General features: G+C 42.9%; 1 protein-coding gene across 1 annotated transcript; it reads right to left on the minus strand.

Moving 5' to 3' along the window:
• Positions 1 to 5,595: 5,595 nt before the first annotated feature.
• Positions 5,596 to 6,927, minus strand: LOC310860503 (dihydrolipoyllysine-residue succinyltransferase component of 2-oxoglutarate dehydrogenase complex, mitochondrial-like; the record flags this gene model as incomplete). Its single annotated transcript, XM_083767454.1, has 1 exon — positions 5,596 to 6,927. The coding sequence occupies one exon, from the start codon at positions 6,925 to 6,927 to the stop codon at positions 5,596 to 5,598; it is 1,332 nt and encodes a 443-aa protein (XP_083623580.1).
• Positions 6,928 to 12,978: the final 6,051 nt, after the last annotated feature.

A 12,978-nucleotide genomic window follows, 5' to 3' on the forward strand; every position in this document is an offset into this window, starting at 1 on the left:
AGGACGGGCTGGTCAGCGGGTTCAATTGGTTGGTCAGGCGGTTGTCTGCGGGTGGCCAAGCGGTTGTGTCTAGCGGTTGTCTGACTGAATTTCCCTCGCTGGATCAACAAAGGTATTTTATCTAGCTTACCTCTCTCAGGCCGGTCTACTGAAGCCTGAGGGCGTAAGAAGAAGGCGAAAGGCGGCAGACATGGCAACAATGGCTCCATTTGAAATGCAACTCATTGAATGAGCTATCAATCGTTGGTAAATGGTGCATTTATATAGCGCCTTTATCCAAGGCACTTTCCATTCACCCATTCACACACCCATTCACACACCCATTCATACACCGATGATGATCACCCCATGGCGATGAGTTGATTTGCTGAGCAAAGTACATTATTGAGGATAAAAAAAAGTGAGGGCAGAAAAGTGAAAACGCCAAAAGAGATTGGCCTGAATGACATTTGTGATGATTTGATTGGCTGAGCACGGAATGTGATGTATGATGATAAGAGCGCCCCTCAATTGACGCAAGTGTGATTTTTCTTTTAAACTTTGTATTCCAGGGGTCATCATTATGTCTGTACACAGAGTTTTGATTATAATGTTCTCATTTTGATCATAATTATATATATATATATATATATATATATATATATATACCGGTATATATATATATATATATATATATATATATATATATATATATATTAGGGATGCACCAAAAGGGAAATTCTTGGCCGAAACCGAATACCGAATATAGGAAACAGTTGGCCGAAAACCGAATACCGAATAGCTGAATACATATTTGTTGTAAAGCTACCTGATTATGGCAAAAGACATGATTTTGGCAAAACCTAACTTAAATAATAAACACTTATGGGTCCATTAAAAAACATATAATTAATTGGAGGCTTTGTGATTAATTAATCTCAATTAATCACATTTGAATCGCATATTTTTTCTACATAAGCATAGGCAATAAAACAAGTAGTAATAATAATAGTGATAATAATATTATTTATATAAAGCTTCTCTGAGTACTTACTAGACACTTTTCAAGGAGAACATGAGAAAACAAATAAAAACAACTTTATTAGAGAAAAACTAAGACTATGGAATAAAATAAATTAAAGTGGAATGAGATAGCAATATTCCAGAGGTGGGTTTGAATTTATAGGTGGTGGCATCATGTCTCTGAGTTTTGGGAAGTGCATCGTTTTGACAGGTCTGCCTGCTAGTGAAACCCTTCATGACCATTAAACATGGGCAGACGCAACGATACAGTATCATTGTGTGAGGTGTTACCGTGTTGGGGAACGGATGGAAAGTACTGTTAAAACTAACGTTAGCTCCCATGCTATTGCTAGCTATAGCTTCCCTCGTCAACACCACCCGTCCACAGATCGGGTGGAAGAGCTGCTGATACCACGTTGCTTGTGCCCGTGGATGGGAAATAAGATTTAAAAGGCTATGGAAGCTTGGATGAAAGCACAGATGTATGCAATAAAGTTGTGTCGGATCTGCCTGTGCATTGAAGCATTCCGTGACTGCTGCCCGTGTGTTGTGTTGTGACTGGCTGCTGCGCTGATGCAAGAGCGTCATAAGCATGCGCCCTTCCTGCGCTGAAAGTAGCAGATCTACAAGCTATCTACCCGTCGCAATGCACAGCGCGTTGGGCTTGTACATCTGTGTTTTTCCCGCAGTTTAGTTTGATTCACAACTTTAGGACCACTACTACTATTCGGTTTCGGCTCAAATAAGCCGAAAAATATCACCGAATAGGCCGAAAATACATTTTTAGCCATTTTCGGCCGAATATTTTCGGTGGCCGAATTTTCGGTGCATCCCTAATATATATATATATATATATATATATATATATGTGTGAATCATAGGCTAGGGGCTACATTTCCGTCCATGCTAGACCCCTTATCCCTATACTACTTTACCTTTTATACTATTTTGAAAAAAAAAACATTTTTGAATAGTTAAAATAGCCAATCTACAAGCTCACAACGTGTCGATGTAGATTGGCTTTTTTTAACTATTCAAAAATGTTTTTCAAAATAGTAAAACAAAGGCAAAGTAGTTTAGGGATAAGGGGCTCCAAAGAAACTACCAAGAAAAATGTCATTGGGTAAAACTTTTTTTTTTTTTGTAGATCAGAGATCAGAGGTTGTTATGGCGTTGACACACGGAGCAGCGAGTGTTGACGCGCCGTGATTGGCCAGTTCGCCTGACTGATTGATTGATTGATTGATTAATTGAAGTATTTAATTGAAGTATTTAACAGTTTGCAGAATTACAGTATATTTCAAGCACAACTCAATACAAAAACTGTCGAGTGGATGACACCATAATGCATTACACTTGTTTACAAGAGGGTCCACCGTCATCATATAATTTAGAGACGTACAAATAGGCCTAGTAAGTAAGTAAGTAAGTACATTTTATTTGTAAAGCACCTTTCAAGACAAAGTCACAAGGTGCTGAACAGAACACAGAACAGCAATCAACAAGTTAAAACAAACAGGAAAACATAGCACAATAAAGTAAAAAGACAATAAAGAATTTAACGAAGAATAAACAAGGCAAAAACTGAAAACATAGGCATGTAGAATGGTAAACTAGAGGCAGAATCACAAAAACAAAGGTATGTAAAAATAAATCAGGTAAGAACTACATGGGAAAATAAATATGGAATAAATGTGTCTTTAACTGTCTCTTAAAAGAGTCTACTGACTCAGCATTTTTTAGCATGAGGGGCAGGGCGTTCCAAAGAGTAGGGGCAACCACTGCGAAAGCCCGGTCGCCCTTTGTTCTTAGGTTAGACCCCGGTATCTTCAGTAGATGTTTGTCTGAGGACCTAAGGGGTCTTACATTGGACTTTGGGGGCAGTAGGTCACAAATATATGATGGGGCCAGCCCATTTAATGCTCTGTAGGTGGTTAACATAATTTTAAAATCAATTCTGGCCTTAATTGGAAGCCAGTGCAAGGAGGCTATACACTACTAGAGCCAAATCATCATAAAGGAGGTAAAAAAAACATATACAGTCAGGGGAAAATGGGTGGATGACCAAAAATGCCATTTCACTACGTCTTTAAGAGAAGTTATAGTGTGTATTAAAGGCCCGCTGACACGCCCCGAAATTAATATGGGTGGTACAGCACATCACGTGGTCTGACTGAAAACTGTTTGAAACAGGGCTACGGTGCGCCGCGCTAGCAACAAGTGGCTGCTAGCTCAGGCTAGCGTTTTTGACGGTACATTTAGGTCATTTTGGCTATAAATGTAATTGAAAAAAATTATTTTTTCGCTCGAAAATCTTCGTTACAATGACATTGAGTTGACGTGTAAGTTTTAGGGTAAGCTGTTGCATAATCGCAATTTCGCACTCGGAGTCCCATGCCCCGGCAGAGAGCTCTCTGCCTCACTCAGCCTGGTCCGCTCTGAGAGCCCATCAGCCCCGCGGGCCGCAGCGCGACTAGTTCTCTTCCCCTCTCAGCCGCAGGCTGACATGTAGCCTACACCCCTCTCACTCTGTAATACCGTAGTTAGTTACCACAGCATTGTTCAAGTGAACTATAGTGTGTTTATGTTTGTATTCATTGTAATAATAAATATCGTTATGATGAATTATCGGCCTGGTTGTCCGAGCCGAGTTGAGGCATAGTCTTGCGGACGAGATCATGAGCCTCCGGGGGACTGGGCATGTGTACACACACACACACACACACACACAATCATGTACACACACATGCAATGGCACGGAATCTGCCTCGGGCATCTATAGCTCTCTCCCCCGCTGACATGCACTAGTCTATAGCCACGGCTAAAAGTTGACAGGTTGAGTACACAATACACATACACACACCGCCCCGGTTGTCCGAATGCCTCTCTCTCTCTTCGAGCATACACTCACTGAGCCGTCAGCCAAATAAATATACGTAATTATCATAGCTGGCTCAGGGAAGAGGACGACCCTGCCATGCATAGTCCACCATAGATGTGAATGAACTGTATCTGTCTGTGGGCAGGCATATGCTGTGCCTGTGTGTGCGTGAGTGTGTGTGTGTGTGTGTACACGTGTGCGTGTACGTGTGTGTGTGTGTGTAGCTGTATACACAGACACATGCTCAGTTCAATATGCGGGGACCATAGAGGCTATACGTCCCCCGTGTGTGCAGCCTGCATGACCACTGACCAGAAGAGGCTCAGTGCCCCGGCGGTGAGAGGGGCTAGACTACATTTTGTCATGTGGAGCGACGCGGCGATAAATCATCATAGCTATATTGATTATTACAATGAACTAGGGCTGTCCCCGACTAAGGATTTGTATAGTCGACTGATAGATGAATAAATTAGCTGTTAGTCGACTAATAGTCGCCTATCAGTCGACTAAGAGGTGGTCAGTCGACTGAGACCCGTCCCGATCGATTAGTCGACTATTCGACTAATCGATGTCAGCCCTACAATGAACAAGCATAAACACACAGTTCACTTGAACAATGTTGTGGTACATAAGCTATTTGAAGACGGATATGCATTTTAGCCCGGTGCAGTGCCGCTACTCAACCTGTGAGAAGGGCTTAGTGCATGCCGTGGCTGAGTGCATGTCAGCGGGGGAGACCGAGAGAGATGGCGGGGACATGGAACTCGTCACGCGAAATTGCGATTATGCAACAGTTTACCCTAACACGTACACGTCAACTCAATGTCATTGTAACGAAGATTTTCGAGCGATTTTTTTTTTTTTTCAATTACATTTATAGGAAATAGGCCTATGACACTAAATGTGACACCAAAATAGTAGCATAAGTTGCTATGCTACTACGGCCACCAAGCCCGGCGAGCCCGCATAGAAGTCGATGGGGAAAGCTTGTCACACTCTGATGTCAGAATCATGATAGCATTGTTTGATAGCCGTTCTTAGCTCCCGAGGGGCGTGTCAGCGGACCTTTAACAATTGCATACTAAAAGGTTCTGAATAACAAATGTTTTTTGTTGGCTTTATATTGTTAAAATAATAAATAAACAAATACGAGTATTTGCAAAAGGGAAAAGTACTATTGAATGTTTTTTGATAAGTGAATACATTGTCCGTTCAAGTTTAAACCTGAAACATAAAAAATATGATGTGGGTCAACCTGCTTCTTATTTTAATATGTCATATTTCCATGGCTCTTTGTCAGCTTACTCATTATTTCAATTGATAGAAGACATCCTGCAATAAGGGCAGAATGTATTGCCATCTCATTTTGCCTTGCTTAGAGGACAACACAAAGTGAAAAGTGGCTCATCTTGCCCCGTTCTCCCCTAAGTATGGCACTTAAAGATTCTGGAACGTCATTGGAATGCAGAGGATAAAAAGTGTTTAAAGTGTGACCTACCCCTTTGCATCTCAGTTATTACAAGACATTGGTTTTCATTGTGATTAAAGTGAAAGTAAATTAACTGCTTGTATATAAACTATCAAGTCCAATGTCGAAATTACAGCAAGCATCAAAGATGGATAAATACACAGCCTATACCTCGGCCAAACGTTGGTGGGGTTTTCACGTATGTAAGCTTTGTTTTAGCAGAACATCTTTAGTGACAGGGATATCACATGTCCAGAAGCAACATCCGCGGGTCTTCTACCATGGCTTTGATCTTGCGCAGGAAAGTAACCGCTTCTCTGCCGTCAACGAGCCTGTGGTCGTATGTCAATGCGACGTACATCATTGGCCGGATTTCAACCTTTCCATTGATGGCCACGGGCCGGTCAAAGATGCCATGCATGCCCAGGATGGCAGACTGTGGTGGGTTGATGATGGGCGTACCGAACATGGACCCAAACACTCCACCGTTGCTGATGGTGAACGTACCACCGTCCATGTCCTCCACGGCCAGCTCGTTTCTGCGAGCCTTATCTCCAAGATCATTAATGGTCTTCTCAATGTCAGCAAAGTTCATGGTCTCGACATTGCGGATCACTGGTACGACAAGACCCCTTGGAGTTGCCACGGCCATACTAATGTCCACATAATCCCTGTACACAATCTCGTTGGTTGCGTCATCAATAACGCCATTAACAACTGGCTGGTGAGCCAGAGCATGCGCCGCAGCCTTCACAAAGGTTGACATGAAGCCCAGCTTGATGTTGTGTTTCTTCAGGAAGGCATCCTTGTGGACTTTCCTCATTTGCTGAATGTTGCTCATGTCGACCTCATTGAAGGTTGTGAGCATGGCACAAGTGTTCTGTGCCTGCTTGAGCCTCTGGGAGATTCTTAGCCTCATACGGTTCATCTTCACCCTGCTCTCTGTCCTGGCTCCCACTGCTGGAGGTGGTGGTGGTGCAGCAGCAGCAGTGGGCTTGACAGCAGAAACAGGTTGGGCTTGTGCAGCTGGCACTGGGGGCACTGCTGGCATGGCAGCAGGGGCAGAAGCAGGAGGTGCTGCTGCTGGGGTTTCAGCAGCTGGGACACGGGCAGGCGTGGCACCTCCCGCTCCTTTCCGGAGTTTGAAGAGGGCCGTTCCTCTTTCTACTCTCCCTCCAACAGCCACTAGGTGTTCCTCTATGACACCAGCCGCAGGAGACGGTACCTGTATGATTGTCTTGTCAGTTTCAATTTCACACACCACTTCATCTTCAGCCACCAAATCACCCTTAGCTTTCTCCCAGCTTTGTAAATCACCCTCTGTGATAGACTCTGGAAACGCTGGGGTATAGACGGTGACTAGATCATCCCTGTGAACAGCTGATATTTTGAAATATCTGCTGTGGAAGACATTAGCCAATGACAGAGATGGACTTAACTTTGCATTCCTGTAAATGGCCCAGTTGAAAGCACTGAGACCTGATGCACTCCGTCGAACAAGCACATTATTTACTTGACGTGCCACTGATAGAGATGGGCAGAGCGTACAATAAACACATCGCGACCGTGATAACATGGCTGCCATCGCTGCCGGGCTTGGTGGCGACTTTTCTCCTTATGTCCCTCTCTATCTGCACTAACTTTCTGTCTCTCTGCCCTTCTCTCAGTCTATGTCTCTCTTTTACAGTGTCTGTCTCTAAATACGATATCACCTTTAGTCATCCTGATTTGGAATGACTAAGGTCTCTGTCTTTGTCGCTTTCTTTCTCTTCCCTAACTTTTTGTCTCTTTGTCCTTCTCTGGCTCTCTTTTGAGTATCTTATGTCCCTCTCTGTCTCTCTCTTTGAGTATCTTGGCCTCTTTATGTCTGTGCCCTTGTCTCTCTCTCTCTCTCTGTCTCTCCGACTTCTTTCTCACCTGTGTCGTTTCCGTGTCGTCTCTTTCGGAAGTCTCGTGAAACTCTCAAGACAACATAGCTTAGTACCTATTCCCTGATGAATTTGGAGGCTACGGTAATATCCTGATATTATATAGCAGCTCTAATCTGACGACAAACACTGACCATGCTGGCCAAACATTGCCAATTTGCGCAGTTGGTGCCATTGCATTTCATGCAACGTCCTGAATTGGACGTCCTGCATTTATATATTTTTTTAAATTAATAGATATATATAGATATTTATTCACAACAAACAGGCAAAGGCAAAAAAGAAGAAACAAGTGGCCGTAGTATGAACAGACTTTGTCCAAGCCCTATCTCTGAAGTGCAAAGATAAGCCAATTACAAACTCAATTTAACACTAGCACGTCTAAGCGGTCCATCTGACCGATTTTGAGATTTTTAAGTGCATTTTCTTTGCCCATGAAGATCGGAGAAAGTTCCCCTTGCATGACCTTTTCTAAATATTTGATTCAAATCATCTGTTTTTTTTCATCTGAAACGTTTTGTAAATATGATTTTAGCCATACCTAGTAGATCTGCTCTTTATCACCCAAATGACCGTCGTCACCCTTTCTCCCCCCGCAAGCAGTGAAGTTTCACACCACGACAGCTGGAGACGGCATTGTTCTGGCAATGTCCACCATACAACCCATACAGTATTTTTCCCGTGGCCAGCAAATCTTGACACAGTGTCACAACCCGTCAATGCATGGTACACTGGTAGTGCTTTCTCAGGCCCTAGCCCTGCTGCAATTTAATGGGCTGCTAAGTATAGTAAATTCTTTCCAGTTCTGAAAGCCAACCAAAGCTCCTCTTCTGGCTTTAGAGTCTGAGCCACTGCCACAGCTAGCACCACAACAACAGTATCAACTGTTTGAATCATAATTTTATGATGGTCATTTTTTGCTGCATGGGCTTCCTCATGCGCACAAGGAGCAATGGAAGACTTATCTGGGAGTGGTGGTGTGGTAAGGACTTCCATGTCACCAGTGACAACAAGCTGTTTATCCTCCGGCACTGATCTGAGTAGAGCATTTTCTGGTCAGATACGGAATGAAGATCACATGGGCATAGTCTTTGAAGGTTTTTACTGAACTTGGTTGCGGCATCTGGATGATGGCTGCCCCACCACAATGGTACAGGTAACCGTTGGACTAGTATGCACTGTGAACTTGTTCCAGGCAGGGAAGCAGATCACTCTTCAGTCCCAGTCAGAGACCTCCCCCATCAGACACGATTGGTTCTCGTGTCAAAATAACTCGTGTAGGTTTCCATCTCTGGTCTGGCAAGCAATGAATAATCTTGAAAAGAGCTCCATGTCCTGTTTGTCCAATTTCTGTTTTGGTTTTGATACTCTCCCCACAGTTGAAGTACCGAACACCAGCAGGTTATTTCTTGGTATGGTGTCGTCAACTGGCTTTCTTCTCTGAACAAGGCGTTCTCTAGTGAAAGCTTCAAATCTGTGCCTGTCTGCTTCACCTTTCTAACTGCCTCAACAGCTGAAGGTCCAGCAAGTTCCTTTGAGCGGAGAACAATCAGGTCATCGCTTTCCTCCTTAAATGGATTTCCAAAATGTTCCATTGCCATGACCAAAGAGCATTGTCACAGCCCCTGTAGTTGGCCTACTAGGGCCTGTGTGTATTCCTGTAGACCTATGAATTTGGCTTCCCACAGGTTCTGAGTTGCTGATCAGGTGCATTGGGAGCACCTGGCCAGTGTTCCCAAGGTGCACTATAAATGGCTGGGCGTTGGCCACGCTCAGTCTCTCTCTCCTTCCATGGGAGCAGCAGCATGTGTTTGCACCATTCAACACCCAACACTACATTTACCACACATCCACTCACTTACACTACTGATCTACTGAATAACACACCCCACTTAGTATGTTAGTATTGTTTGATGCATATTAAGTTGTTTAAGTTGTAAATAAATATTGGTTTGTGCACTTTTAAACAGCCGTGTGTCTTCCTCCTTTGTTATGGCCCAAGAGCCAGGTCATAACAGCATACATCTTTGATAAATGAGATATGGACACTTTGTGTGTTATCTGATTTATTGGAACCAATCTCAAAGAGTAAATTCCTAAAATGACCAATTGATGCCAGGGTATTAAGTTCAATACCCTGGCATCCAATAATCAGGTGCACCAATGCTGAAAGCAGCCTTTCCAAGTGGCAAAAGGGACCAGAAGGCATATCCAATCACTGGATCGAGTTACAATGCGACTCAGGCTGCGTTCAAATTGCTAGGGTTGTCCCCTACTCCCTACTCCCCATACGGGGATCCAGACTCAGTGGACTCTAATAGTGATGATTTCGGACAGTACTCCCTGTATGGGGAGCACTGAGTCTGACGTCAATATCGGTAGAGGACGCTATAGGTCAGCGGTTTACTTTTTATTTGCATTGTAATCAGCATAGGTTTTTTTTTTCAGATCGCCTCATATAAGAACTGTTTGAAAAATAAACAAATCATCCCGGCCGTTTCACTCATTTGGAAACCAGTCAAAACGCTAATTTTACTGCTGCTGAATTAGTTAAATTTCTGCGGTGCCGTGTCATTAGTCAGAAGGTTCATTGTTCCGAAATTACTATCCCTATCTCTAACCCTAACCTAAACCTAATCGCAAGCACGGGAGCAGTGCATTATGTTCGTGACACAATTAATGTGTCTCACAAGCATTATATTTAGCCTACGTTTGTGATAAAATAGGTTATTCTCGCAAATATATTCTACAGCAACTGATTCCTCTCCTAATGTCATGCGCAGGGTGATTACCCAGAATACTATTGCAAATGGATAGGTAGGCTATACTTGTTTTATTTCTAAATAAAATAAAATCAATAAAACATTTGCAGATACTTCGTCTCGAGATCTGTAGCTTTGACATCCGCCAGGGAAGAAAAGAGAGGGGAAAACAAATGTTCGCTGGTTCAACTTCTGCCCATCTGAGTTGGAGTGCATGCATGCAGAAGCAGCGCATCTGCGCTCAAGAGCGAGCTTGCGCAATGCATTATGGGGTAGATTTGCTTCGCTGCGGCAATGTAGTGACCATCGGATGGTCCCTACAATTCCCGATGCATTGTTGTGGGATACTTCAGTCCACTACATTAGGGTGCAAAAATGCTCACTACACATTCGGACACTAAAACAAAATGGCGGAACCCCAAAGTAGTGCACTATATATGGGGCATAGTGAATGAATTTGAACGCAGCCTAGGTTTCTGATGTAACATGGATGAAATATAATGATGGTAATTTCCCGACCAGGGATTTATATATGAAGAGGTGCAGTGATTATTGCGTCTTTCAGTCAGAGAAGACCAGCCCACATTATCATACAGGGTACAGTGATGAGTATCGTAGCTGTCACCAGTAATAAACCTCAGAGCTGAGTGGTAAACTGATCGAGTCCAGAGGCTTGAGTGTGGAGGCAGCTGCATGACGATAGATTACTGTATGTCTCCATAGTCCAGTACAGATAGAAATGTGGCTTCAATAATCCTTTCCCTACAGATCATGGGAACATTTGCTTTATTTCTATATAGGAAGCCAATTTCCTGACATAGTTTTTTAACAAGATTAGCTATGTGGTATTTGAAGTTACATTTATCGTCCAGCCATATACCAAGATATTTATATTCTGAGTCTATAGTTGATCCATTGGTGGTGGTGATATGAAGGTTGGAATAGTCTATGTTTTTTTATTTAGAGAAGGCTGTGAATTTTGTTTTATTGTCATTAAGTGTTAGTTTAAGGTTGCTAAAAGAGCTTTGTAATGAGTTAAATGTGAGTTGTAGCTTTTCAATGGCCAGTACAGTGGAGTCAACGGTACAGTATAAAATGGTGTCGTCTGCATAAATATTCATTTGACAATCTCCTTTGATGCAAGCATTCATCTGCTCATGGGCCTGGTCAATGGCCATGGAGGAAAACACATGTTTGTTCTTCTGGACAGTGAACTTGCATGCCCTGAAGGCTTGAGCTATGTCCGGGTGTGTCCTTGGTAGTTCAGCCATATCTCTCAGGTGAACTGGTATCCATCTTGCATAATGGGGTATGATCCATTGCATGAAACCATTTGGCTAGTTCTGTTAGTGCATCATCAAGGTACATGGAGAAAGATCCCTCTCACAAATACTAGCACGAGCAGCTCTAGCTCAAGAACAATAGACCAGTAGGCTACTGAAAATGCAGAATGTTTTCTGCTCTCTGGCTGCACCAAACTTCAAACACTAGAGGAACTTGATCTGTTTGTGTTTGACAATAGTTGTCATAAGCCCGGTGCTGCAGAACATTCAGAGCCACTGCTGTAACTTGATGGGCTCTCCTGGTGCTGCTTTGAGGAAGGAGTCAGCTTTCCCTGGATATGAGATGTCAACTTGCACTAGTGCTTGAACCCAACAACTTCCCGAACATCTTCAGTGCCGACATCTCAATATGTAGTCCACAAAACTTAACCACCAGCTTGTCTTCATCATATTTCAACTTAAAACATTGGTGTACTCAACATGTCTACACTGGGGCTCTATCGTAGTATGTTATTTATTTATTTATTTATTTGACAGGGACAAAGCTCATTAATCAACATGTCAGTTTTCACCTCAATGTAAATGGGCCAGAGTTAGCCGAAGCTAAATTTCATCTGTAGTCCCTGGGCAGGGTCTTAAAAAGTTAATGATAAAAGAAAGACGAAGTGTAGTGTGTTGATGCGTTGATGCCATGTTTGCATAATTATGTGCAAGCACCCAACACTATGTCCATACAAAAGCACAATACAATACAGGAACAGATCAACATGGTGCAGGGGACAGAACAACGGCAAGTGAAGTGAGAATAGCATACTAATAGAACCCATTGGAAAATCTCTTTTATCAATTATTTTGTTTTTTAACCATATACTTTCATTTTAAATTAATTGCAAACAGACCACTAGGGGGCGAGCCCAACTTGTTTGCGATGTTTTTTGAAAACCTTATAACCATAGCTAACACTATACCAATAATAATTCCAAAAATGTGTTGATTTGAGACCCAGCTAGATGGAATATGAAATATCGGACAGATCCGTCTTGAACACATGGACAGAATCTGGAGGTGTAATATAAAAAAATGTTGGCCTCCTGGTGGCGCTATAACAGGCCGTTCTGGAAAATTGGGGCAGAGGTTCATCGTTGGCATCCAGGGTGTGTGTGTGCAACATTTTTTATGTACCGGGTTAACGTGACGGAGAATAGCTGGTAACAGATGGATGGACGGACTCACACACACACACACACACACACACACACACACACACGGACGGAGTGCAAAACATACTCTCTCTGGTGTCAATCACCTGTTGTATTTTGACAACTGGTTCTCTTCTCTGATTTTGTTTATTACTCTTGCCTAAAAATAGCATACCAGCCCTTGGTACTGTGCAGGAAAATCGCCTGAGAGGGTGCAGTTTCAGCTCAGACAAAGTCACCGATAAAGTCACCAGGTTTATTGCGAAGGAAATGGTTGCATTCAGAACCGTGGAAAAGCCGTCATTCAAAGCAATGTGCCATACACTCGACCGTCGGTATGAGCCACCTGGTCGAAAGTATATTTCAGAAATTGCCATTCCAGAGCTGTATAATAAGATTAGACATGAGGTGCAATGTTTACTTTCAGAAGGCCACTACTTCTCTCTGACAACGGA

This window comes from Protomyctophum parallelum (assembly GCF_964188405.1).
Source record: "Protomyctophum parallelum genome assembly, chromosome: 6".
In the NCBI taxonomy this organism is placed as follows: domain Eukaryota; kingdom Metazoa; phylum Chordata; class Actinopteri; order Myctophiformes; family Myctophidae; genus Protomyctophum; species Protomyctophum parallelum.